This window comes from Arxiozyma heterogenica (genome assembly GCF_036370985.1).
Source record: "Arxiozyma heterogenica strain weizmannii chromosome Unknown scaffold_9, whole genome shotgun sequence".
NCBI classification, from domain to species: domain Eukaryota; kingdom Fungi; phylum Ascomycota; class Saccharomycetes; order Saccharomycetales; family Saccharomycetaceae; genus Arxiozyma; species Arxiozyma heterogenica.
This window is the reverse complement of record NW_027042662.1, coordinates 98,597-123,833: the sequence shown is the minus strand read 5'-3', so window position 1 is coordinate 123,833 and position 25,237 is coordinate 98,597. Positions and strand designations below refer to the sequence as shown.

The 25,237-nt window shown below is 30.6% G+C and overlaps 10 protein-coding genes across 10 annotated transcripts; 5 read left to right on the top strand and 5 right to left on the bottom strand.

The window, feature by feature from the left end:
• Positions 1–1,464: 1,464 nt before the first annotated feature.
• On the top strand, positions 1,465–3,543 carry HOF1 (formin-binding protein HOF1; the record flags this gene model as incomplete). The annotated part of the gene is made up of 1 exon (XM_064861547.1): positions 1,465–3,543. One exon carries the CDS (start codon positions 1,465–1,467, stop codon positions 3,541–3,543), a length of 2,079 nt encoding a protein of 692 aa, XP_064716502.1.
• Positions 3,544–3,806: 263 nt separating this feature from the next.
• Positions 3,807–5,267, bottom strand: RCH1 (Rch1p; the record flags this gene model as incomplete). The annotated part of the gene is made up of 1 exon (XM_064861546.1): positions 3,807–5,267. The coding sequence occupies one exon, from the start codon at positions 5,265–5,267 to the stop codon at positions 3,807–3,809; it is 1,461 nt and encodes a 486-aa protein (XP_064716501.1).
• Positions 5,268–5,817: 550 nt separating this feature from the next.
• IMP2 (endopeptidase catalytic subunit) lies at positions 5,818–6,330 on the top strand (the record flags this gene model as incomplete). Its single annotated transcript, XM_064861545.1, has 1 exon — positions 5,818–6,330. One exon carries the CDS (start codon positions 5,818–5,820, stop codon positions 6,328–6,330), a length of 513 nt encoding a protein of 170 aa, XP_064716500.1.
• Positions 6,331–6,639: 309 nt separating this feature from the next.
• MIH1 (putative tyrosine protein phosphatase MIH1) lies at positions 6,640–8,019 on the bottom strand (the record flags this gene model as incomplete). Its single annotated transcript, XM_064861544.1, has 1 exon — positions 6,640–8,019. The coding sequence occupies one exon, from the start codon at positions 8,017–8,019 to the stop codon at positions 6,640–6,642; it is 1,380 nt and encodes a 459-aa protein (XP_064716499.1).
• A 1,531-nt stretch (positions 8,020–9,550) lies between these two features.
• On the bottom strand, positions 9,551–11,854 carry MSN2 (stress-responsive transcriptional activator MSN2; the record flags this gene model as incomplete). Its single annotated transcript, XM_064861543.1, has 1 exon — positions 9,551–11,854. One exon carries the CDS (start codon positions 11,852–11,854, stop codon positions 9,551–9,553), a length of 2,304 nt encoding a protein of 767 aa, XP_064716498.1.
• Positions 11,855–12,755: 901 nt separating this feature from the next.
• Positions 12,756–13,901, bottom strand: SUB1 (chromatin-binding transcription coactivator SUB1; the record flags this gene model as incomplete). The annotated part of the gene is made up of 1 exon (XM_064861542.1): positions 12,756–13,901. The coding sequence occupies one exon, from the start codon at positions 13,899–13,901 to the stop codon at positions 12,756–12,758; it is 1,146 nt and encodes a 381-aa protein (XP_064716497.1).
• Positions 13,902–15,356: 1,455 nt separating this feature from the next.
• ARG80 (Arg80p) lies at positions 15,357–16,178 on the top strand (the record flags this gene model as incomplete). Its single annotated transcript, XM_064861541.1, has 1 exon — positions 15,357–16,178. One exon carries the CDS (start codon positions 15,357–15,359, stop codon positions 16,176–16,178), a length of 822 nt encoding a protein of 273 aa, XP_064716496.1.
• A 733-nt stretch (positions 16,179–16,911) lies between these two features.
• On the top strand, positions 16,912–18,321 carry IOC4 (Ioc4p; the record flags this gene model as incomplete). The annotated part of the gene is made up of 1 exon (XM_064861540.1): positions 16,912–18,321. The coding sequence occupies one exon, from the start codon at positions 16,912–16,914 to the stop codon at positions 18,319–18,321; it is 1,410 nt and encodes a 469-aa protein (XP_064716495.1).
• Positions 18,322–19,522: 1,201 nt separating this feature from the next.
• Positions 19,523–22,606, bottom strand: PWA37_005080 (FG-nucleoporin NUP116; the record flags this gene model as incomplete). The annotated part of the gene is made up of 1 exon (XM_064861539.1): positions 19,523–22,606. One exon carries the CDS (start codon positions 22,604–22,606, stop codon positions 19,523–19,525), a length of 3,084 nt encoding a protein of 1,027 aa, XP_064716494.1.
• A 1,331-nt stretch (positions 22,607–23,937) lies between these two features.
• Positions 23,938–24,861, top strand: CSM3 (Csm3p; the record flags this gene model as incomplete). The annotated part of the gene is made up of 1 exon (XM_064861538.1): positions 23,938–24,861. One exon carries the CDS (start codon positions 23,938–23,940, stop codon positions 24,859–24,861), a length of 924 nt encoding a protein of 307 aa, XP_064716493.1.
• Between the last annotated feature and the right edge of the window lie 376 nt (positions 24,862–25,237).

Below are 25,237 nucleotides of genomic sequence, written 5' to 3'. Positions count from 1 at the left end.
AAAGTTAAGTTATTTATTAAATATATGCATATACACACACACATATATATATATATATATATACATATATATACATGTATACATGTAGCAGATAGGCAGGAAAAAAGAAAAGATCCAGGAGATAAGATCCTATTTAAATAACTTTACTCAAATGTCTTCGAGAATCTTTAATTGTTTTTTTCTTATTTCTTTTCCCCTTCTCTTGAGTTTTTATCCCTTTTTTTTCTTCTTTAAACGCAAAATCGACAAAAGAAACAACAACAAAAACAAAAAAAAAAAAATAGAAAAAAAAAAAAAGAAAAGCAGACGGCAGCAGCAACCACCAAACGGGAAGAGGGAAAGGGGAAAAGGGGACGAAATTGCGGAATCAAGAAATTGACGAACAGCCGTCAAACGGCTTGCAAACAACAAAGAAGGGGAGACAGGGGCAAACAATCCGATAGAGACATGAAGAAAACAACAAAAAAAGAAGCTCTGTTCAGAAAATAAAAAAAAAACTAGGATGTTTCAAGTACAGAGGCTCCAAAGATTCCACGTACTGTCGGAGGTTAAATTGATATATCTTTCTGGAGTAGTTATAACATAAGGAGAATACAAACATGTTTTCGCTTCTGTAGAAAATTATATCACAGACTGCAATCATATACATTTCCCCCAATACAAATATTGCCATCCGTATAAAGTTGTAACAAAAAATGAAAAATTCGTCTTGTTCCTGAGATTTACTACAAAAGATCATAATATTTGTATGACAGATGGTAAGTGTAATACACAACATTGTAACTATACACGATATATCCTTAGAACTACTTTTATGGATTTAAAATGACTTAAAAAAAAGAGAACTCCGTGAGAATCGAACATGCACTTTTTTCCTCTCTGCTACTAATTTCTAGTTTTCTAATTTTCTAGCACTCTTTTTTCCCTTTTAGGAAAGTACTTCTCTCTCACCAAGATCTGTCACTCTAACCCTTTTAGGAAATACCGTAAATATTAAACTTTCATTGATATAGGGAAATTTTTTGATCTTGTGAAGATTTTGAATAACTTCTCTCTTTTTTATTTTTTTTTTTTCCTTATTCTATTCTTTTTGGTTAATCAATTAATCAATCAATGATTTAATTAATTGATTCTTCAGATACTCCTCTTTTGAGCTCTAATACATTTTCATAAGTTATTACTGGTTTTCAACACTTTAAAACTACAAAGAGTTTATATCTTTCAATCCAGATAAATCTGAATAAATTTCTCTTCATTCTCGATATTATCACTCGTCATCATTATTCCTTTTCATTTCTTCTTTCTTTATCTTATTTAATTTGACTTCCATAGAGAAAAAAAGGAAAAAAAAAAGAAAAGAAAAGATATATACATACATCAGAACTGGTCAAATACTTTTAAACATACCATCATTATCTTCTTTTTCCTCTTTTTTGGTGTTATTATTATTATTGTTATTGAATTATGGAATTTGATTTTAAATCGTGTTTCTGGGATCCGCATGATGATGGTGTCAACATCCTATTACAACATATCTCCGATGGCATTAAATCATTGTCAACTTTGGAACAATTCTTTCGTTCCAAAGCTGAAATTTCAAAGGACTACGCAAGAAGATCTGGTGCCATGGGTGAAAAATTGAAGAAGGATATCTCCAAAAATCCTGATTTTGGTAATTTGAACGAAATGTTATTATCTTTACTATCTGTAGAAAAGGCCAGAGCAGCTGCGTATTCAAAACAATATGAACTGATACAAAGTGATCTGTACCAACAAATAAAATTGTTTACTGATAATATGAAGGCTTCCTATACAACTTTATCCGGCAAAATTGAAAATCTAAGAAAGGATAAACTGGAAAAAAGAAAAGGTTGTGAAGAATTGGCTAAAAGATTAAAAGAAGCGGAAGTCAAATATAGAGATTATAAACTAAATGAAAACAATATCATTGGGTCTAGGAAAACAGAACAAAATAATAGAGAAATCATTAAATGGGAAACCAACGTTAAAGAAATATCCACACAATTAACTGTTTTAAAGCATGAATACAAAGCTTCCCAAAAATTTTGGTTGAAATCATGGGCTTTAATCTCTGAACAATTGCAAGGTATGGAATATGAAAGAATCAGTTTTATTCAAAGTAAACTACAAGAATATATCAACATTAATATGGAAACAAGCATACTTGAACAAACTAAATTAGATTTTTTAAATAATGAATTAGCCACTTTTACTGCCTGGGATGATATTAAAAAATTTTCAAGTGATTATGGAACAGGAAGGTTAAAGGACAAACATCAAAAATCATCAACAAGACCCGTATCATATGCATCTTCTGCAAATAGAACTGATATTCCTTTAACTTCATATGCAAATACAAATGATGACAAGAGGAATAATTTGTCGAAAAGAGAGAGTTACATGGAAGATATCAGACAATTATCAGACCAGTTCCAGAGAACCCATATGTCAAGGAATAATAATTCCCTTAATAAAGGGAAACAAAATTACTATAACATCCGACAAACAGAGACCACAGAGAATGCTTCTACACCACATATGGGCTATGTTACGTATGATGATGAAAAAACTTTGCCTGTCATAAAACAACGTTCCAAGGGGAAGTTCAACAGGTATTCTCTACATGAATCACATCTTCCCAATTATGTAAAAATGGATGAAGATGTGCTTGCTTCTCCAGTAGAAAAGGTAGAAACACAGTCGGAAGATGTCTCCCAACAAGAAACTGCATATAAAAATGATGAAAACCGTTCTACACCACAGCACATAAAAACACATTCGGAATCATCAGCTACTTCAAGTTCTTCAAATCCAACAGACTTTTCAGGTCATATAAATAGAAGAAGAAGAAGCATTGAATCTATGTCCACATCTGTAACATCAATTGCTTCAAGCATCGATGATAATCAAAGATTTGCAAAATCATGGAACTCCACAAATAATAGAAAGAGAAAGTCAATGAGCCATATATCATCGTTATTAAACAATTCCACAACAACTATTCTACAAGCTTCAAATAATGACTATAATAATATCACAAATAATACAAACGCACAACTTAATGGATCAACAGGAAGTCGTCCTAATGGAACAAGACAAAACAGTACAAATACAATTTTGATGAAGTCTTTGGATATGTCAAGATCCACAAGAAGGAAATCTTTAGTTAAAGACCCAAGTTCAAATGATCCTATTGAGGATGCTATATTAGAGATGAATAAATTACAAGGCGGTGTTGCAAAGGATATAAGAATGGGACGTGTAAATGACAATGGTGTCATAGTTACTTTACCTGTGGTGACTCGATCAGGTAACTCAGTGATTAAGTATGCCAAAGCGTTATACCCACTATTAGATAATAATTCACCTGAAGTGATAAATTTTGATAAAAATGATTACCTTTTAATAACTGAAGAAATAAACGAAGAATGGTACCTCGGTGAAGTATATGACAACGACAAGATTCATCCTGCACATAAGATAGGATTGATACCATATAATTTTATAAAAATATTAGATTAGGTAATTTAATACTTATAAATCATATTCCTCTGAATCTATGCATTATTCATATATACGCACACGTTTGTTTACTTAAAGAAAGAAATTGGACATTTTTATCCACAATTTGTAACTTTTAAAATTTATATTACACCTATTACAATTTTTACATCTATCAAAAACGAATATATATATGCATACATATATAAATATAGTCTAAAAAGAAACTATGTGATATAAAAAAAAATAATAATGCTAACTAGTGTATTCTATCTTAGCACATGCTATACATCAGACTTAATCATACTTTGAAGTGATGAATCATTACTGATATCAGTTTTTAGTGGATTATTCTCTAGATCTAATATCTCAGTCTTCTTGTCAATTGTAACAGAAGTTGTATCGTCTAAACTGTTGTTAGAAATATCACTAATATTCTCTTGACTCTTTTCATTAACTAGATCATTGTCATATTTCTCAATTTCATCCCTTGCCCACCTTTTGAATAATGGAACAAAAAAACTACCAGTTAAAACTTGTATAGCTTGGTATAACACTAATGGTACTAACAGTTTCCCTAGATGCTCCTTATCATCACCATATTGTGATGTAATCAAAGAGACACCCAAAGCAGCAGTCTTAGCCGGACCACAAAACATAATACATATAGAATCTCTTTTACTGTAATAAAATGGTCTAAAAATTTTATAAGACCAGGTATATAATTTAGATGAAGTACCTGGGATAGGTTCATGAGGAAATAATTTGGTAATAAACCATGGCCTGGCCACAGCAAAGGAAATGGCGGTAAATAGTAAATAACATCCAAAGTTAAAGAAACAAAGAAATATTACCGAGATGTGGGAAATGCTCGTAAAAGATTTTTGATAGAAAGCAGTGGAAAAACTACTAAACATAATTAATAACAACATATATGAACCAATTTTCAAATGATATCTTTTCAAAAAATCAAAGTACATTTTAGTAATTCTTGGAGCAAAATTTTGAATAAGTTGACCCATAAATAAGGGAACAAAAACAGATAAACCCATTTGTTTCATCACACGAGCATACAGGGCTTGCATACTATTTCCATTTGCAGGGTTACCATACTGGAAATATTTATTTCTTGTATACATTTGAGCTACTGCCGGAGTAATAAATCCACCAAATAGGTTACCTAAAAATACTTCACATACACATAATAAGTCATTACCTCCAGCTTGTGTGGTCATTATTACATTAGAAGCTACTGTGGTGGGACAAGCAGCAGTCATGAGAAGTCCGATAAGTACCCAATCATCAATATTCTTATTATTTGACACTTTAATGGCGGTACAAAATCCATAGATAATGGAAGATGTGATAAGAAAACTTAGTGCAAAGATAACTAAATGTGCCCTCCAATTTGCCATATTAGCCATAATTCTACTAGTCTTCATACTTAGCCCTGATCCTAAAAATATCCAAGCAACACAACCGTAACCAATACTGTATTGAGCTTTGATAAGACCACCATCCCTAGCAAAATTTGGAGCAAACCTTGCAATAACAATGAATATAGCTAAACATATAAAGAACCATTTACCCACAATAAACTGTGTTATGGGATGGTTATACACAATAAGAATTCTGTTTTTCCAATTCTTGCTACTTTTTTTGCCAGCCTCATCTATTGTGGTTGTTGTTGAAGAACTGACTGTATTGGTGTTTATATGTAGATCCACAGTTTGATTTATTACCATATTATACTAGTCTTTATTAGACACTTAGTTGAATGTAGTATTCTTAGTGAAGAGAGATTGTATAAAAATAAACTATTTCTCGATATGTTGAATATTTGACCTATATAAAGATATAATTTTTATCATGTCACACAGAAAGAAAAAAAAATCTATAGCACAAACGTATTCTTGGTCAATTATTTTTTTTTTACTCAATGTGAATATATATATATATATATATATTCATATTATTAGCAGTTTTAATCATTTAACGATGTCTTCACCTGTGTAACCAACGGCGATAGCAGTTTTTGTTTCAAAATGTGTGGCTGTTTTCTTTAAAAGTCATTTTCGTCGGTTCCTCGGAAGCTTCTTCCGAGATCCCCGAACATCTACTTGCAGTTGCAATTTAGTAATCCTCAAGGGGAATTGACTATGATATTCCTTTAATATGTCAAAGCATACTCTATTTGGAAATGGAGCTCTACTCTTTCTCCTCTTGCTATTTTCAGACTATTATCCATAACAGCATGATCAAATAATAAAAAAATTACATACAGCAATACCACTGATGACAGTCACAATTAGGAAGGTATTGCTCGGATTATCTTGGGTTCCAGTGGCATTGGCTATAAGTGACGTGTTCCATTTCTCTAAAGTGGATGGTAGTTCAATGAGACCCACTTTAAATCCAAGTGATCTGGATACACATGACTGGGTATTGTTGAAAAAATTTAGACCATCCTCAAATTTGAAAGTCAATGATATTGTCCTTTTGAAATCACCATTTGACCCTTCAAAGGTTCTTTGTAAAAGAATTAAAGCTATATCTTTAGATACAATCAAACGTGACACATACGGCGATTGTGATGCTAATAATACTATGCTTATACCGAGAGGGCATGTTTGGGTGGAAGGTGATAACATACATTCTGTGGATAGTCGTAATTTTGGTCCCATCTCCAAAGGATTGATTGTGGGTAAAGTTTTATTCATTATTTGGCCACCACAGAGATGGAAGACAAGGTTGAATAAATGGGTTGGAAATAATATCCTTATCCATTCTAACAATGAAAAAAATTGAATAAAAAGAAAAGAAAAAGCATAGCTGGATTCTGTGTTATTAATCTTATTATTATATGTGTTTGATGGAATAATATACCAAAACATAATCAAAACTCAGTGAAATAAAACGAGCCTTATGCTTTATAAAATATTTATGACATTCTTATTTTGTAACTATATAATAATAAACTGGTACATATTATAATGAATATATTAATAGATATATTGATTACCGCTTGTATTTGGTTGAACCGATGCAACAAGTGACTGTTTTCTATTCTCTTTAACACCAACGATAATGGAAGTATTATATTGTGCAAGGTTTCATTTATTGGAAAGTTGGAGTATTGTAAAAACAGAGTCTATTCGATCTGTTCATTACTGGGACTTCTGAAGTAAATGTTTTTCCATTATAGGAGTATTCTTCATAATTATGACAATCTAAGACACTGCCACCATCACTTTCATCCATTTCAAAATTGTTATTTGCTTCAGTATTGTCATAAAAGTCATTATCTAAATCTTTCATTAGTAAAATTTTGTTAATACTAATATAACTACTGTCTACTGAAGGTATATCACCAATGCTATTCTGCCCGTTTTTTTCCTTGTACTCCTCCCTAGATGAAATTTCAATTGAAGATGAGCTAAAAAAGGATAACTTGGGTGGAGTATCAAATTTTAAAATATTTTCTTTTGAATGTTCATTAGTTAATTTTGTATTATTAAGTGTTCTTATAGAATTATTCCTGCTAATCATCCTTTTTGAATTATATCTAAATTTATCTAATTCAGTTTTACATTTATGTAAATTTTCACTTGAATTCATTGCCACATAATTCCTTGGGAAACAGAATTCTGGTAATTTGTCATAGAATTCTTTATACCCACCATCCAATAATAAGATATCTGGATAATACAATTTAGGATAATTATCCTGGTTAATGATTCTATCACAGTTTCTTAGATGCGAAGCTAATGCAGGTCCTCTATGGGAACTGAATTCACAATGAAAGATTAATAAAATGGGTTTTTTTGTATTAGGTAAGGCTGTTGCACCAAGCAATTGTGTTTCAATTTCATTAGTAGACGAAATATTTAAAGCTTGTTTAATATGACCACCTTGAAATTCATAATCAAACCTACTATCTATTATTTTATAAGAATCATATAATTGTTCATGTATGTTATTACACATAATCTCTTTTAATGTTTCCACCGTTATTCTAGGAAATAAATCATGCGATTCCCTATAAAACGTTATTGATGTCTTAGATAATACACTATTAAAACAATTTCTGTGTTCAAGGGGTTCCAAAACATGATTGTATTTTGATGTGTTTTTATTGATATTGATAGTTTTATCAAAAGTCTTGATGGGAGAGTATAATTTATTTGATCTTGAGGGTAGGGATACAATAGAGTCGTTAGTACTTTTTCTATAATGATTTTTAGCTGGATAAACCGGTTGTCGGCATGATTTACTTCGTCTTAGTCCAGAAAACGTGGGCAGATCTATAGTAACAGGTGAAAATAATGGTAATTGTAATTTCTTTTTATCATTTGCGTTGTATGTAGTTTGATTGCTGGTGTTTGACTCGGCAAAAATATCCACATCAGTTATATTTTCATCAGTATGGCAGCTGGATAGTTCAGATATATTTTCAGATAATGATCTATTAAATGGATTATCTGTTAACATTCCCATTAGCAGAACGTCAAGTAAATATATATATATAAAGAATTTAAAAAGAATGAAATTTAAACTCTCTCAAATCTAATATTTCTAATATTTAGGAAGCTTTAACAATCACACTGAGAAGTATGTCAAAAGACTGTGATCCTATATGGTACGATGATAGGGCAGAAATAATTTAAGAAATGATCAACCTGGAAAATTTTCAATGATAATGTGTCTATAGAAAAATAATCTAGTCCCTCCTTTTAAACAAACTGTAATGAAAAAAAACAAAATTATATCGTTCTTGTTTCATGCCGTTTTGTGTCTCACAATGAAACTGGAACTTTCCTTTGTTTGTTCCTTGTCCTAATAACATTTTTGCTTTTTTTCCTGTTTTTGTCGCAGACAGATCATTCCCCAACTGCTGCAGGCAAAAAGAATGCAGTTGCAGCCTACTTTGACCTAATCAAGTAATGTTGTAAATAAGATGGACCCATACTTTTCATACTTCACTGAGTACAAAGTGACAACACCAAGGACATTATTTTGTTGTAAAAATAATACTTACTAGGAAATATCTTTTATTATACTGTTACAATTTTATCAAAAAGAGGTTTATATTCCCGTACACAAGAAATGCTAGAGACAGACTATGGAAAGATATTTTAGTTGATAAAGTTTGTTGTAATACATATGAGTATGAAAAGTAAATTAATGAATTATTTCAACATATGGATTTTGAAACATCCTTCAAACAATTATTGTTACAGGATAAACTTTCTTCAATGCAATGGAATTTTTTATTGTTGGTTGTTATTGATATTTTCTTCGGATCAATAATGATAGAAATAATATCTAGTTTTTTATTATTTTGTACATATAAATACCAATGGAAAAATGTTTAGTTAAGCTATTTTATATTTTCATGTGGCATAATGAATGGTATACCATGATTTTTATCATCACCCCATGCTATCAACTTAATGAAAAATATTATTGAAACAAGTTCAAATCATATAGATAAACTAGACAAAAGGTCTATTGAAATGTTATTAGCTTTACTATACCTTCTTGAATTATAACTTTATATTCTCAGTTTCAATTCATTTATTCATTCTCTTTTCATAATCACCTATATTGAAAGAAAAATTATTTACCAAAATTTATCTCCACACTTTGTCTTTTACGCCTCTCGGATAGTGAAATATAAATCTTTTTTATATAACGTTATAATTTTTAACAGTAGAATCTTTGAGGTTTCTGTAGTTGTTAAAAGTTCTATCAATACAATTTTATATTGCATTTCTTAAAGTTGTGTTTCCTACATTATCAGAGGGATCGTTGATTTCTAAAATATCGTCGAAATTCTAGTTTATTAAGAAATCTTTATAAGCATATATCTATATTTATTTGTTGAAAAAACATCAACTATGAAGTACTAATATTTATATAACTGTTTGTATATTTAATCTTAACAACTTTCATGTCTCGGTAAGGGTATCACTCATTTAACAATAAATAGTATATAACATAAATAGATACGTAAAAAAAAAAGATTTTAGGTAAAAGATGGATCTTTTAAAATGTTCAATTGTATCTTTTTCATCTCTTCCGATTCGTATTTCTTATGAACTTTAATATGTTGCTTTAAATTGTCACTCCGACTAAACTTCTTATCACATAGTTGGCACACAAATGGTTTTTCCTGGGTATGAATCGATCTTACATGACGCTTTCTGTGTTCTGCTCTGTTAAATGATTTCTCACAATATTCACATTGATAAATCTTTTCTTTATTTGACTTGGTTGCCGAATTCTTCTTCTTATTTTTATTATGAGGCTTAGCAGCAGTTGTTGATGTGCGTTTATTTCCTGGGGGAGTTATTAAGTGTGGTTCAATGTTACTTATTTGATTCTCAGATGGCATGGGTGTATTCTGAGGAATTGTTTGTACTGGCAAGTTTGCGATATGTTGTTGTTCCACTAAAGGATTGTTTTTTACATTCATTATCCTGTTTGAAGCTGGTATAAACTGTGGCATCTGTGGAATTGAATACTGATTTAAATTTTGATTCATTTGTGATGGAGGTATCATTTGTAGTTGTTGTTGATTCATGTTTATTGGCGACATTTTTTCCATACATGCGTTATTTGAGATGTTCGTATATTTTACCGATGATGGAGTAACCGTCTGCAAAGGTGGTGTATGTGTAGATTTTTCTATATTGGAATAAATACCAACAACAGATGCAGACCTTGTTGTCCTTTGTGGTAGTGAAAGATGCGAGTGATTGTAGTCACTGTTATTGTTATAATTCGAATAAGGTGAAATCATTGGGCCATTATTTAATTGAATTAAGGTATTGTCAAATGCATAAACGGATTCACTGTTTGGATGAACAGAGTTTGGTAATTCAGATATACTATTGAATGTATCCTTACTGAGAGACACAGTTTCGGACACTGAAGCTGGCACCGAAACTAAATTATTTGAACTTAAGGAATTATCTAAATTATTATAAAATCTATCATTTGATGATGACACATTACTTAATGGGGTCATTCTTGCTGACTTTGACAATTCCTTTAAAATGTTTATATCAATCGTAGGTACTGAACTTCTATATGGAGCCTTTCTTATGCTGTATCGTCTTTCACTGTTTGGTGATGATACTTGGTATATATTTTCTGTAGATTTAATGGATGTGACTGCGCGTTTTTGTAGAGGACGAATGAAATCTGAAGAGTTGGATCTACCGCTACCATTACTTCTGTTACCATTATTATTATTGTTGTTGTTGAATGGGTCAATAAAACTAATATTATTAGAATTGAAGTTATCATTAGGTTTGAGTATATTATTATTGTTGTTATTGTTATTATTATTATTATCTGTGTCTGCTTGTTTATTGGTTTTTGTACGTAATAACATATTATTACTACTGTTATTTAGGCTTGCCACTTTCCGCAGTGAAGTACTGTTACTAGCGCCGCTATTATTTTTGTTTATATTATTTTTATTTGTGTTCCTTTGCAAACCACTCCACATATCAAATTGATGAGATATCGAGGCTCTTGAAGTGGACATGTTTGAAGGTAAAAGAGTATTATTGGTTAAAAATGCATCGCTATGTCTTCTAACACTGTTATCTAGGTTTAAAAAGGAATCATTTAGAAAAAGATCATTATCATTAATAATATTGTTATTATTACTATTTGATGTAATATCTTTAAGCAAATCATCCAAATTAGTAGTAGATTCTTCTTCTTCTAATGTGAAAGGAATAACTCTGTTATTATTATTATTATTATTGTTGTTGTTGTTGTTGTTGTTGTTGTCATTAAAAATTAGATTTGGAGTAAGATCTAAATATTTATTAGAAAACTTATTCGTCATAACGTTACTATTGTTTGAACTGTTTATTAATTCATCAATATTAGGTTTTGTATCTATATTGGCTTGTGGAGATTGAGATCTAGGGGACAATAAATCTTCAAACGTGGGACTCAATAGATACTTCGAGATGTCTATATCATCTGTGATCTTGAAATTAGCGTCAAAAATATTTGGATTATATGCATTGGGAATGTTGCTAATATCAACATTAATATTACTATTACTATTGTTGCTATTATTGTTGTTGTTATGATTGCTGTTTATAGAATCAAAGACAGATTGATTGGAGAGGATGGATTGAAGTGAGTCAGGAGGAGGCTGATCATAAGGGACATTATTTTCAGCTCTACTATTAACCATATTATTTATATTAGGTATATCTGGTTGTATTGAGATATTATTATCATTAGTGTTTGTTGTTGTTGTCGTTGTCGTCGTCGTTGTCATCGTCAATTGAGGTGTCATTATTACAAAATTACAGGTACATCATTCATTTACCGATGGATTTAAAAGCCTATTACCTTAAATGAGACACACATAAATATATATCTATATCTATATATATATGTAGATGTAGATGTAAACGCAGATGTATAAAGTATGAGGTGAAAGAAATACTCATGCATACACGTACTGTTGTATCTAAGGATTTTAGAGAGTATCTAAAGTTTTTGTTTTTGTTTTTTTAATGTTTCTAATTAATTGCGACTACGACACTTTTAATTTCTAATCTTTAATCTTAATCTTCACGATCGACAAGGAATTTCTTGAACAAAGATGACAATTTCTCGAGATGATGTTTTAGTTTCTTTTTTTTCTATTTTTTTCTATTTTTTTCTGTCGGACGGATCAACCCGCCGTTTCCTCATACACCCAGACATCTTGGACAAAAAAAACAACAGGAAAAAAAAAAGCAATTCATTTGAACAAAATCAAATGCGTCTCGTTAGGGCTAGAAAAATAAACAGTTAAACCCTAGGCGCTTATTTCATTGTCATATAATTATACAACAAGACATAAATAAACAAAATAAAAATTAATATTTGTATTTCTTTTCTAGTACATTTGAAAAAAACACACCAACACATTTATATATATATATATATATATAAATGATTAATGATATATAGGTACATAGTGTAGAAGAAAAAAGAAAAATAGATTATGCTTACTTAAAGAGAAGAAAGATAGATAGAATGGAAAAAGCTAAAAAAAAAAAGGATAAAAAAAAGGATAAAAAAAGATAAAAAAAAAAAGAAAACAAACAAACAAATAAACTATTAAATATATAGAGATATAAAAGAATTCTTTTTCTATGAGGAATGGATCTAGGATCTAGAATTGAGGATTTAAGATCGAGGATCACTCACTCTTCTTCACTACTCTCATCCATCATCTTGTCCATTTCTGCTTGTAAACTTTCTGCAAATTCTTCTGCACTTGAATCGTTGTTGTTGTTGTTATCATCGCTTTTACCAGTAGAATCTTTTTTGTCTGTTGCAGCTAGTTTTGGCACAGGTTCTGCTTTCTCTTCAGTATCTGCTGTGGTCTTGGTTTCAGATTTATCACCGTATTCATTCTTAATTTCTGTAGTGTCAGCATCCTTTTGTTCATCCTTTTGTTCATCCTTTTGTTTACCCATACCTGGAATAATAAGGGTTGCATTGGCCTCTCTCTTTGCATTTTCAATACTTTCCTCATAGGGCAACAAGGTGGCGGCTGCTGGTTTTCTTTTCTTTTGTTCTGTTATCTCTGAATCACTGTAATCTCTTTCTCTTTTGTTGGAACTAGACTCCTTCAATCTTTCCTTGCCACCATCTTTACCCTTACTATTGCCATTATCTTTTCTATCTTTATTACTGTCTTTATTATTGTTGCTGTTGCTGTTGCTGTTGTTGTTATTGTTATTATCTTTTTTGTCTTTGTTATCAGTGTTGTCACCATCGTCATCATTGTCATAGCCAATAATGATATCACCGTCTCTATTCTTATTCTTATTCTTATCTTTATCCTTATCCTTATCTTTGTTCTTATCCTTATTATCTTCTTTAGTATTTCTATCACTGTCACTGCTGTCATATTCATCATCAGATAGCAATCTAACCAATTTGGTTCTTGGTCTACGAGAACCAAACCTTCTTAGCGCCTCATCGATATTCAATCTATGTTTTAATAAGGCATCGTACAGGTCCTCAGTTAACGAAATACCTTTCTTCCCAGGTCTCAACTCCCCGGTTTGTGAGTCTTGGTAGTACTCCCTTATATCGATCAAATTGATATTTCTAAACTGTCTAACCGTGACCCTTTTATTCTTACCTAGATCAAATATCGCATCAGGGACCTGCAACCCCCCATTATTCATCAGATCGTTGCCGTTGTGGTTTCTGTTCAAGAAAACATTGCCTACACTGCTGCCCCCGATGAGGCTTCCTCCTCCACTCCCACCGGCAGTGTTGTTGTTGTTGGCACCGTCCTGTCTTCTTCTGTTTCTATATCTATTATAGTATGACATGGTGACTTTATTTTTTTCTGTTCTTAACTTTGCTAGTTCCTTCCTCTACTCTCCCTTTATTATTTAAATATGATAAACGTAATGTAACCCAGTAATATATACAAACAATATAGATAGTAAATATACTTGTGTTTTTTTTTTTTTTTCTTTTCGTTCTTTTTCTTTTTCTCTTCTCTTTTCCCTTCTTTAGGCTCCTTCTATTTACAATCTATTATACTGTGTGTTACTTTATTTTTAGTCTCTACTATTACGATAAGAAAGAAAGAGAAAAAATAGGAGAAAAAAAAATTTACAAAAAGATAAGGCGCGAAAAGGAGAACAGATGAAGAAAGCAGGTAAGTAAAGAAAAAAAGTATATATATATATATGTAACTATTGAAGAAGATTTCTTCCTTGATTCAAAGTCAAAGGAGGAAAGAAGAACATGTTTCCAAACCAGCTATCTTATCTTATTCCAAATAGATGGAAAATGATTAGAAATACACAAAGAAGGCGGAAGGAAAGAAAGTAAGGTACCTTTGCACAGTGACGAAAAGAAAAGGAAAAAAAAATGAAATGAAATGAAAAAAAAAAAAAAGGACAGAAGAGAGAAGGAAAAACAACGTCACCAACCTACGTCCAGCCAATCTTTCTTTTTCTTTACTTGCTCGCATATACACATGACCCGAACATATGTAGTATAGAGATGTATCGACAATATACGCACCCTATACGCAAACACTGTGTGGGCTGCCACGCAGATAAACTAAACCATATACAAATACATTCAGAAATGATGGGCCTTGAGAAAGGAAAAGAGCATGGAAGCTCAGTAATTGAGTTTTTTTCTCTCACACACGACAAATTGTCCAACCCTATATATATAAATTTGTTTTTTTGTCTTCTAGGGAAACCCTTGTCACAGGTGTTGTGAAACTTTAAATGTCGGAAATAAATTAAAAAAAAAAAAAAAAAAAAAAAAAGAAAACTAAAAACCTGTACACCACGTTATATAGAAAAATAAGGGTAAGGAAAACGTATCAATTTTGTCATCCAATACGAAAATGGTGGTGTGGGGTCCAAAATTTTGTTGCAATGTAGAGACGTTCGTTTGTTGTGATTTTTCACATATTTTTTTTTTCTTTCTTTTTTCGTTCTGTTGTGTTTCCATGGTTTGTCGTTCTATATGATACAAAAATAAAATTGTTGGGTTTAGAAAATGGAATAATAATAGATAGAACAACGCTTGTAATACCAGCTGTATTTGGATATACAAGAACAATGATCGCATATGTTTGCCAAACATTTTAATGCAGACATGGGTTTATTTCCAACACATACTTATCTTCAACACCCAATACAAATCTGTATACACACACATACACAAGCATATATATAGGAATTTTTTTTTCTTTTTCTTTTTTCTTTCCTTTCTTCTTTCCTTCTTTTTTTTTTATTATTATTATCATTATCATCATGGTTGCTGTTTCTGATAGAAAGAAGAGAAAACTGGGTACTGCTGCTTCGATAAACGATGTATCCCCCAAGAAAAAAGCTAGTATTTTGTCCAAGAATCAACTAACTAACAATGATTCAAAAGACTCGCATAAGAAAGAAAGGTCAGTGGGGTTCTCAAAGAGTGACTTGAATAAAAGAAATGAGCCATTAAAATGGGATAAGAAACTTAATGAACAAGCACAGACTGTGAATGGTGAAACAAATGAATTTGAACAGAACAAGAATCTCGTTGAGAAAAATGTTGATGATGAGGATAACGTAGAAATAGGGGTGGATGCGGAAGAACCAGAGGAAGAAGAAGAGGACGACGAGGTGGAGGATGAAGAAGAAGTAGAGGAGGAGGAGGATGACGACGACGACGAAAGAGAAGAAGAAAATAATGACGATGATGATGATGATGATGATGATGATGATGTGGAGGAAGTAGAAGAGGATGATTATATTGATGAAATTGAAATGATTCAAGAACCTAAAGACGTTCGCAGAAAGGTTCCAATCAAGTATATAGAAAATAGAACTAGAAGACAAGTTACATTTGCTAAAAGAAGACACGGAATCATGAAGAAGGCTTATGAATTGAGTGTTTTGACTGGTGCTAATATTCTACTACTTATCCTTGGTCATTCTGGACTCGTTTACACCTTTTCTACACCCAAATTGGAACCAATTATAAGAGAAAATAAAGGCAAGCAACTTATTAGAAATTGTCTTAATTCACAATCATCATCAACTACTGCTACTACTGTCGCTGTTACTGCAGATCCTCAAATATCAAATTGACTATCGGCATGCATCTTTTTTCTTATTCTTTTCCCACAGTTAATTATAAATATTCAGCATATGCATTTATTTTTGTTTTCCATGCACCTCTTTTTAAGATTGATAAACTCACACGCTTACATTATTGATAAACATTACATATATACACATTTATATTTTGCCATATACGTTTGATAGAGTATCCTATCACCAAAATCTGTATACTACTTTTTCATATATTCCTTGCTTTTTAAAGTCATTTAAGATTCGTAAATAAAATATGAAAAAAAGGAAAAAAAAAAAAAAAAAAAGCATAAAAAACATCAAAAATAAACAGAACAAGAAGTTTGATAATATAAAAAGGCAATCGTATATTTCTATCTCTTGTCGCATCAATCACAATAGACATCAGTATATTTAATAAGGACATACTTCATAGGTTTATCAAATTTTGATTACTTTTATTAAACCAAAATATCACGTCTCCTATCCCTTCCTCTTACTTTCTTAAGAAGTCTAAGCGAGTTTGAATACAAAACAAACTTTCTATCTTTCTCATCCATATCTTATTTTTATTAGATTTCTGGCATCCTTTGCACTTATCTCCTTATCAACACTTAATTAGTAGTTGCGAAATACATATAGCTATACTCAGTCAGTTGCATTCTATTAGATTTATTATATACATACAATTACTTTGGTCCTGCATCCTCTCTTTCCATCTTCTATTTCCTTTTAGATTTATCTTTTAACCATGATAAACAAGAAACGCCAAACAAGAAGTCAGCAACATCGGAAAAGACATGAAAACTCTACAAATGTCCTATATCAACCAACAGATATTGTTTTAGCTAAAGTTAAAGGATATCCTGCATGGCCAGCCATGATTATACCGAATGAAATAATCCCAACTAATGTTTTAAAATCTAATCCGCATATAGATGCAGATAATGAAAGTGATCAAGCGTCTAGAACTGACAACAACGATAGTGATAATTACATTTCTTATTCCAAGATTCTTAAATTCAAAAAATTTGATAAGTTACAAGATTCCTATTGTGTGAAATTTTTTAAGGATGATTCCTATATCTGGGTAAAGTTAAATGACTTACAGAAATTGTCTTTAAATGTTTGTCAGGATTGGTTAAAGAAAAATCAATCTTCTGGTAAAAATAAACGATTAATCCCTGCATATGAAATGGCGTGTCAAGGGTTTAAAAGTCCTGGGATCGATGTATGGGAATTTGTTGAGTATGGTTCGAAGAATAGAAAAACCAATGTTGATGATGAAGAGTACATAGATGAAGACCGAGCTTCGTTAACGAACAATGACAACAATAAGAAGAACAAGAACACAAATCAGCACAGTATAAAGACCAGAAGCAAAGATAAATTGTCACATCAAGAAAAATCTACTAGAAGCTCTATTAGAAGTTCTACTAGACAAAGACAACTACGTGGTACAAAAACAGAAAGTGACAATCAAAACAAGAATATTTTGGAAGAAAATATAGATTCTAGGTCGAAAAGAACAAGAAATTTAAAGAAACAAAATTCAAGTAGTTCTAAAAAATTGGAAGAGCCCAGTATTGAAATATCTGAACCACCAAAGAAAAAGACTAAAACTTCCAAAAACATAATTCTAGTGAAACCTGTTGTAGAAAAATATAATTATGAGGACGATGAAGATTGGTCAATTGTAGGAATGGGTCCCCAAAATTATGATATCACTTCTAAAATTAGTACTATTGTGACGAAACTTGCACATAAAAATAAATTAGAGGAACATAATGAAATAAAAATGGATTTAACAGATAAATTAATGTCAATGAATAAACTTTTTATAAAAGTTATTACAGAAACACCTAAAAGAGATGATTACGAAATTATATTAGATGAATTAGATATTGTCTTAAAAATGAATGGTTCTAAAAATGAATTCATTTCGGTTCTGAGAGGGAATAATGAATTATTAATAAACTTTAGAATTTTATTTAATATGAAGTTAGATGAATTGCATAGGTTTGAGCTTTATGATAGTTTTCAAAAAGTTTTTAAATCCATATATAATTGCTTTTTTATTCCAGATTTAATTCCATGGTCTAGAGACAAATCCATAGATGATACCTCCAAAACAAATAACAAAGATCAAGCAAATAATTAAACAGGTAAAATTGATAAAAGCATAAAAATGCAAAATATTAACGCTTATTCGCATATAAAGGTAATTGACTTTTCATATTTTGTAGTAGACATCGTGGAACTTTATTTTGCAATGTTTGTCTAAAATTTTATTTTTTGAAAAAAATAAAGAAGATGATACAAACAGTGTTAATAGCCATTGTTATCTGGTTTATATCCATCTTATATTTTGCATTATTATACTATTGTTACTTTTGGAGTATTCTAGGTTTAATAGTATATTTATTTATTCTTCTCGGAATAAAAAGTTTCTAATATATACGTTATCCTATTTAAATCAATAAATTATGTGTTGTAACTTGATATAAAGAATTATTCAGTATGATTGGCATTTACAACTGTATATTTAATCTACTAAAGTGTACATTATATACTTTAGTATATGTTCAAGATCTTTTTTTTTAAAAAAAATCATTGGAACTTATCCATACTTGTAAGTTTATATATATTTTGGTATCAACATTTCTATTATATTTCTTTTAATACACGTTTCTTTAGGACTATTTTTCTGAAAAACTCTGCTCAGAATACTGTGTTCTCATCATTATAAAATAACTCAACAAAACATATTTTTTGACAAAAATAAAATATCCAATTATTTTATTTCACAACTAAACAATAAAATATCTGATAAATCCTTATTTTCTAAAGTCATATTATCCCACATTTTGATTGAAGTACTTACTTACCATACAATCATTGTTTGTTATTATTTTATACAAATATTTCTTTTGAAAATTTCATAATTTTATAATTATTGTTTTGCAAACTGAATCAAAAAAGTCCTTAATCTTCTCTACATGAGACAAATCAATCCACAACCATTAACTCTGCCAAAGAAAAACCAGTTCCAAACAGAAAATAAACAAGATATTTATTCAATCATTCATACATCCTCATCTATTTTACACCTGTACTTCTTTATATATAATATTTGATTGTCATAAATATGTCAACACTCAACACCCTGCAACCAAGAAATATGTAGTCATGACTTAGATAGTAACAAACAATGCCATAAAATACAACAATGCTATATATATACATTTCATTATACAATTTACATACAATAATATATACTTCTATATAATTAGTTTCACATTTAATAAAATTATTAAACATTATTGTTCAACAATCATCTCTTAAAATATAAATTTATCCATCTATAAAACAGCATTAGCAACAGTAAAAACATAATCACCTGTGGAAACATCATAGTGCTCAAATTTAGTATGAGGAATTTCTTTGAGTTGTCTAATATGCCTCTTGACTAACTGATGCTCTTTGTCTTTGACTGGGGTTCTAGTTTCCTTATCAACTGGATAACAGTTGTAACAAGTAATTCTTGCACGAACATTAATTCCACTTCCTGGTTCTGGTTTCCTAGAAGCATCTGGATATATAATACAGGATTTTTGTTCAAAACGGACAAGTCTACCACACAAAGAGGCTAGTGGGATATCAGATAAATCTACTGGATCTAAAAACTCAATAAAACCAAAATATTTATTACCAATAACAAGATTTCTAACTTTCTTCAATTGTAACAATGTCATCAAAGATAATGTATCCATAGATGGTGATATATAATAACTATCGTCAACCCAGGAAAAGTCAGCATTTGGACATCCTTTTGGTTTTAACATATTATCTAATTCACCTTTAATAGACTTTGGACTCTCTATAGCATCCGGTTCTTTAATTCTATCAGGTGCAGAAGTTTCTTTTATGTCCTCTAATACAATATTCTTTTCTTTTTCATCTGAATCTGCTTTATATTCAATAGCCTTTCTTGTTGCCTCTTCATGCTGTGTCCTTTTATCTTCTTCCATCATTTTTCTGTTTATAATAAGGTTCTTGAATGATCTTCTATCTGGATTAAATAGAAGTTTATCAGCATTTAAAATAACATCCTCAATATTTTTACTCATACTTGAATCAGATGAATTGTGAGCTTCATTGGCAATACTTAATCTCTGTTTTGCACTATTTATAGCAATAGTTTTTATACTTGACTCATTTTCGGTATTTTTTAAGTCTTTAACTGCAAATAAGGTTTTAGGAGCCATTCTATACGCTGTTGCTAAACTAGCTTTCATCTTTAAATCTGCATTTATAATCATGGAGTCAGCTTTGTTACCTTCAATTAACGTACTGCCATTGGAGAGTTTAGAAAATAGTTCATCAGTACCATATGGATTATTTCTGATATACAATTTTTGCTGTTCCAATTGTGGTAGTAACTGTTGCAGCTGCAGTGATTGAGATGGATTTGAAGTTTGTAATGTAGTACTATTACTACCATTCAAGCCACCAGTAATGGCGCCAGCATTTCCTGAATTAAATGTATTAGTAGGTTTATTTCCAAACAAACCGCTAGTGGATGTTGATGTATTAAAAGAATTTGTAGTTGAACCAAATGAGGTAGCTGGCTTGCTTCCAAATAAACTATTGGTAGTGGTTGAACCTACTGTATTTGTTCCACCTAAAGTCGATGTTCCAAACAAACCACCAGTAGCACCACCTGCATTCAAGGTAGAATTATTATTATTGTTGTTGTTGTTAATGTTACCAAATAAACCACCTGTACTAGTTGTACTTGGTTTTGCACCAAATAGACCCCCAGTTAAACCTGTTTGTTGCTGTTGTTGTGCAGTATTATTACCAAACAAGCTAGTAGATGTTGAACCTAAAGGTTTAGAACCAAACAGTCCACCAGTAGCTGGTTGTTGAATGTTATTTTGCTGACCAAATAAACCACCACCAGTTGATGTATTAGTAGCATTGGATTGACCAAACAAACCTCCAGAAGTAGCAGTATTTTGTTGACCAAAAAGACCCCCACTATTTGCATTAGATAGTTGATTAAATGCCCCACTATTTGTATTATTGTTAACATTCGATTGACCAAATAAACCGCCTGTAGTAGTACTAGATTGTTGTTGACCAAACAATCCACCATTGTTCATATTGTTGTTATTTTGTTGACCAAATAATCCACCACCAGTATTGGTGTTATTATTATTATTATTCATATTTGATTGACCAAATAAACCTCCACCGGTAGCACCCATTGGTTTTTGGCCAAATAAACCTCCACTACTCATAGTGTTATTATTATTATTATTTTGTTGTCCATAGAAACCTCCTGCTGTGCTTGATTGCTGCCCGAAAAGTCCACCACTAGAAGAGTTAACATTAGATTGTTGTTGTCCAAACAATCCACCACCAGTTGTACTTATTGGTTTTTGTCCAAATAACCCGCCACTATTCATATTATTGTTATTATTGCTCTGTTGACCAAACAATCCACCAGTAGTATTTGTATTATTATTGTTACTACCAAATGGATTTTGCTGTTGACCAAACAAACCTCCACTATTTGTGTTAGAATTGTTATTTTGACCAAATAAACCAGAACTAATTTGTTGGTTATTACCAAATGGACTCATATTATTAGAAGAATTATTGTTTTGGCCAAAAAGACCCCTGCTTGTTGTATTAAAAGAGTTATTTTGTTGTTGTCCAAACAATCCACCACTATTCATATTATTGTTATTGTTGTTTTGTTGACCAAATAATCCACTGCCAGTGTTAATGTTATTATTTTGTTGGCCAAATAACCCTCCAGTTGAGTTCTGCTGACCAAATAACCCTCCTCCAGTGGCAGTAGATGTTGTTGAGGTATTTCCAAATTGATTAGTAGTAGTAGCAGCGGTGCCCGAATTTGGAAATCTACGATTAGCCCTGTAATCTTGTAATCTTAATTCTTCAAAAGAATAATTTCTATATTCCGGCATAAAAGTAATAGATTGAAAAGAATTCATAGTATTGGTGGTTGGGTCCTTTTCTAAAAATGGAGCAAATGGCTTAATAGCTGTACCATTGCCTGTACCCATCAAATTATTATTACTATTAGCTCCACCGATCATACCAAATTGATTATTAGTAGAGTTATTGTTATTATTACCAAATAACGATGATCCTGAATTCATTATGTTATTTGGTTGACCAAAGATACTAGAACCTGTATTATTATTGTTGTTAGACATGCCTCCACCTCCAAACAAAGAATTACCTATCCCATTATTATTTATCGCGTTATTGTTCATACCAAATGGAGAGTGATTAGTTGTACTAGCACCGAACCCAGTATTTGTAGTATTATTGTTACTGGTATTCCCACTAAAAAGCGAGTTACCAACCGAATTCCCAAACGTGGGATTTGATGACATATTACCAAACATATTTACGACAGTCCATTAAATGTATGCAAATATATCTATATATGAATAAACTAAATGATTTAAATCACTTATATAGTTATTTTGTGGATGTTAAAATAGATGTGGATGAAGGAAAGTTTGTTTTTGCCTTATTGTTATCTAGTTTACTTTTAAGTAAGTTTTTGGTTATATATATTTTTTGTAATTTATTTTTCAATGTTTTTTTTATTTTCTTCCCAAAAAAATAATAATAATAATGAAATATCCAAAAGCCCAACATTAGGGTTGCAAAAAAAGATTAGTATAAAAATATAAATCCCAATATCCGACTATAAAAATATAAAAAGCCGAATAAATTCCGCCTGGAATTACTATCGGGATTTAATCCTTTGTACAACTATGAACTTTTCGGAATAAATACAACTTAAATAAAGAAAAAGTGTTAGCAGGTATAAGACGATACAAATATTAAAAAGGTTTCGACAAAAAAATGAAAGTAGAAGTAACAACTTGAAAAAAATGATATTATATACAGGGAATATGCTAAATTAGTGTATTTATTGAATTAATACCAGGTGTATGACTTATAAAGTATAATTATGTCTTGTTTACACTGGTACATTCTAAAAATCATAAACAACTAAAAAAACAAACAACATTTTGCACAAAGATCGACCCCACTTACTAATTGTTGTAAAAAGTAGTATTCAATTGACATGAAAAATTACTCCCATCCATATAAATATAAATATATATATATATATAACTGCGACTATGTACAGCGTCAAAATATTTTTTGGCATTTTAACCGCCGAACTAAAGGAACAGAAGAACACTCAAAAAAAAAAAAAAAAAAAAAAAAAAAACAGGGGTTGATATTTACATCCAGACACCCATTAAAATCTTAATGTTTTTTTGCATAAATGTCTGGGTGTTTTACTCAGTATGTGACGCGTGAGTTTTTGAAGAAAAAAAAAACGCGTAAATTCTTTCAAAGTTATATTTTGAAATGCCAATAATACATAGAATGACTTACAAGAAAGATCGATGATCTAAAAGTGTCTATGTATCCAACAGCATTCCATAGCACTTATAGGTGATAATAATACTTATAATCTATCAACAAGAGTAGGTTTAGAATAATAGTTATAACATATATATGTATATTTACATTTTTGTGCTACTAAAAACTACCCACTATACATCATTTGATTACAAGATCTAAGTATTATCAAAAACCATATGTGTAATAACCTCTTATATTATTAAATCAATCAATAAAAATAACAAAAATAAAAAAACTATCCTTTTAAAATAAATATATATTTGAAAAAAAAAAACCAGATATAAACATGGATATGAACATGGATATCGAAGAGACTCTCGAAAGAGATAGAACTTCCACTCTTAGACAAGACCCTACTATGATAGACTCAACAGTTTTAGATCCAACTGCTATTACCACAAAGACACGTAGGGCTCAAGTAAAACTTACTGGTGAAAGGTTGATGGATTCTGAACGTGGGTTACCTTATTTAATGAAAATTGGCAAAAAAAGATTACATATATCCAGTAAAAAATCAAACTTTGAAAATTTATCAAGTATTATTCGAATATATCAATTATGGGCTCATCAATTATATCCAAAGGCGAAATTTAATGACTTTATCATATTGTGCCAACAGTTAGGGAAATCTGATAAAATGTTAAGAGAGTTTAGGAAAAATGTTATTAGAAAAGAATTAGGAATATCAAGTGTAGGTAAAAATGAAAATACTGTAAGTACTACTCCTGTTACTACCACACATAACACCGATAATTCCATACGACATAGCGATTCTAATAGTACAAATAACATATCTCAAAATTTTGAACAGAATAAAATTCTAACAAAGGAAACGAATTTAACTATTGGCAATACAGATAATGGTAATAATAATAATAACAACAATATTAATGAAGGAAATGTATCTGTTTTTCAAGTTAAATCTGTATTTGTACCAGAAGAAGAGGAAGAAGAAGAAGATGACGATTTATATTCCTTATCCGCACTATCTAACAAAAGAACTCTGAATATTGAACCATCAATGTCTTCTCATCGTGATGTTGAAAGGAATGTGAACCTTACGACTGAGGAGGAGATTCAAAAATTAGAACAAGAACAATTAAATGAAACTAATGTTTTGAATAATATTCTAAATAATGACAATAGATATAACAATGAATTTGAAGAAGATGAGGAAGCGTTGGAAGCAATGAGAGAATTTGATATATAGATACTATTGGATTGATGCTATTTCAAATATATGTAAAAGAAATTCTGCTTCCCTAAACAGAAGGGCATTGGCTTATTGAGAAAATAACATTAACTATAGGTTAGAAAATAAAACAAAGAGAAAAAAAGATTCTATACCATTTTTTATTATTTAAATGTGTATACCTTCATTATAGAAACTCATGCAAAAATGTCATTTTTTTCATCTTTCTATCTATTCATCTATACATACATACATGCATACATACACAGATATATACATATATGAACAAATATATTTGGACAAATATGAATAACTAAAAAAAGAATTCTTTCCAATAAATGTTTGTAAATTATTTGCCAACAAAATTCCACTATAATTTATTAACAAACTGTTG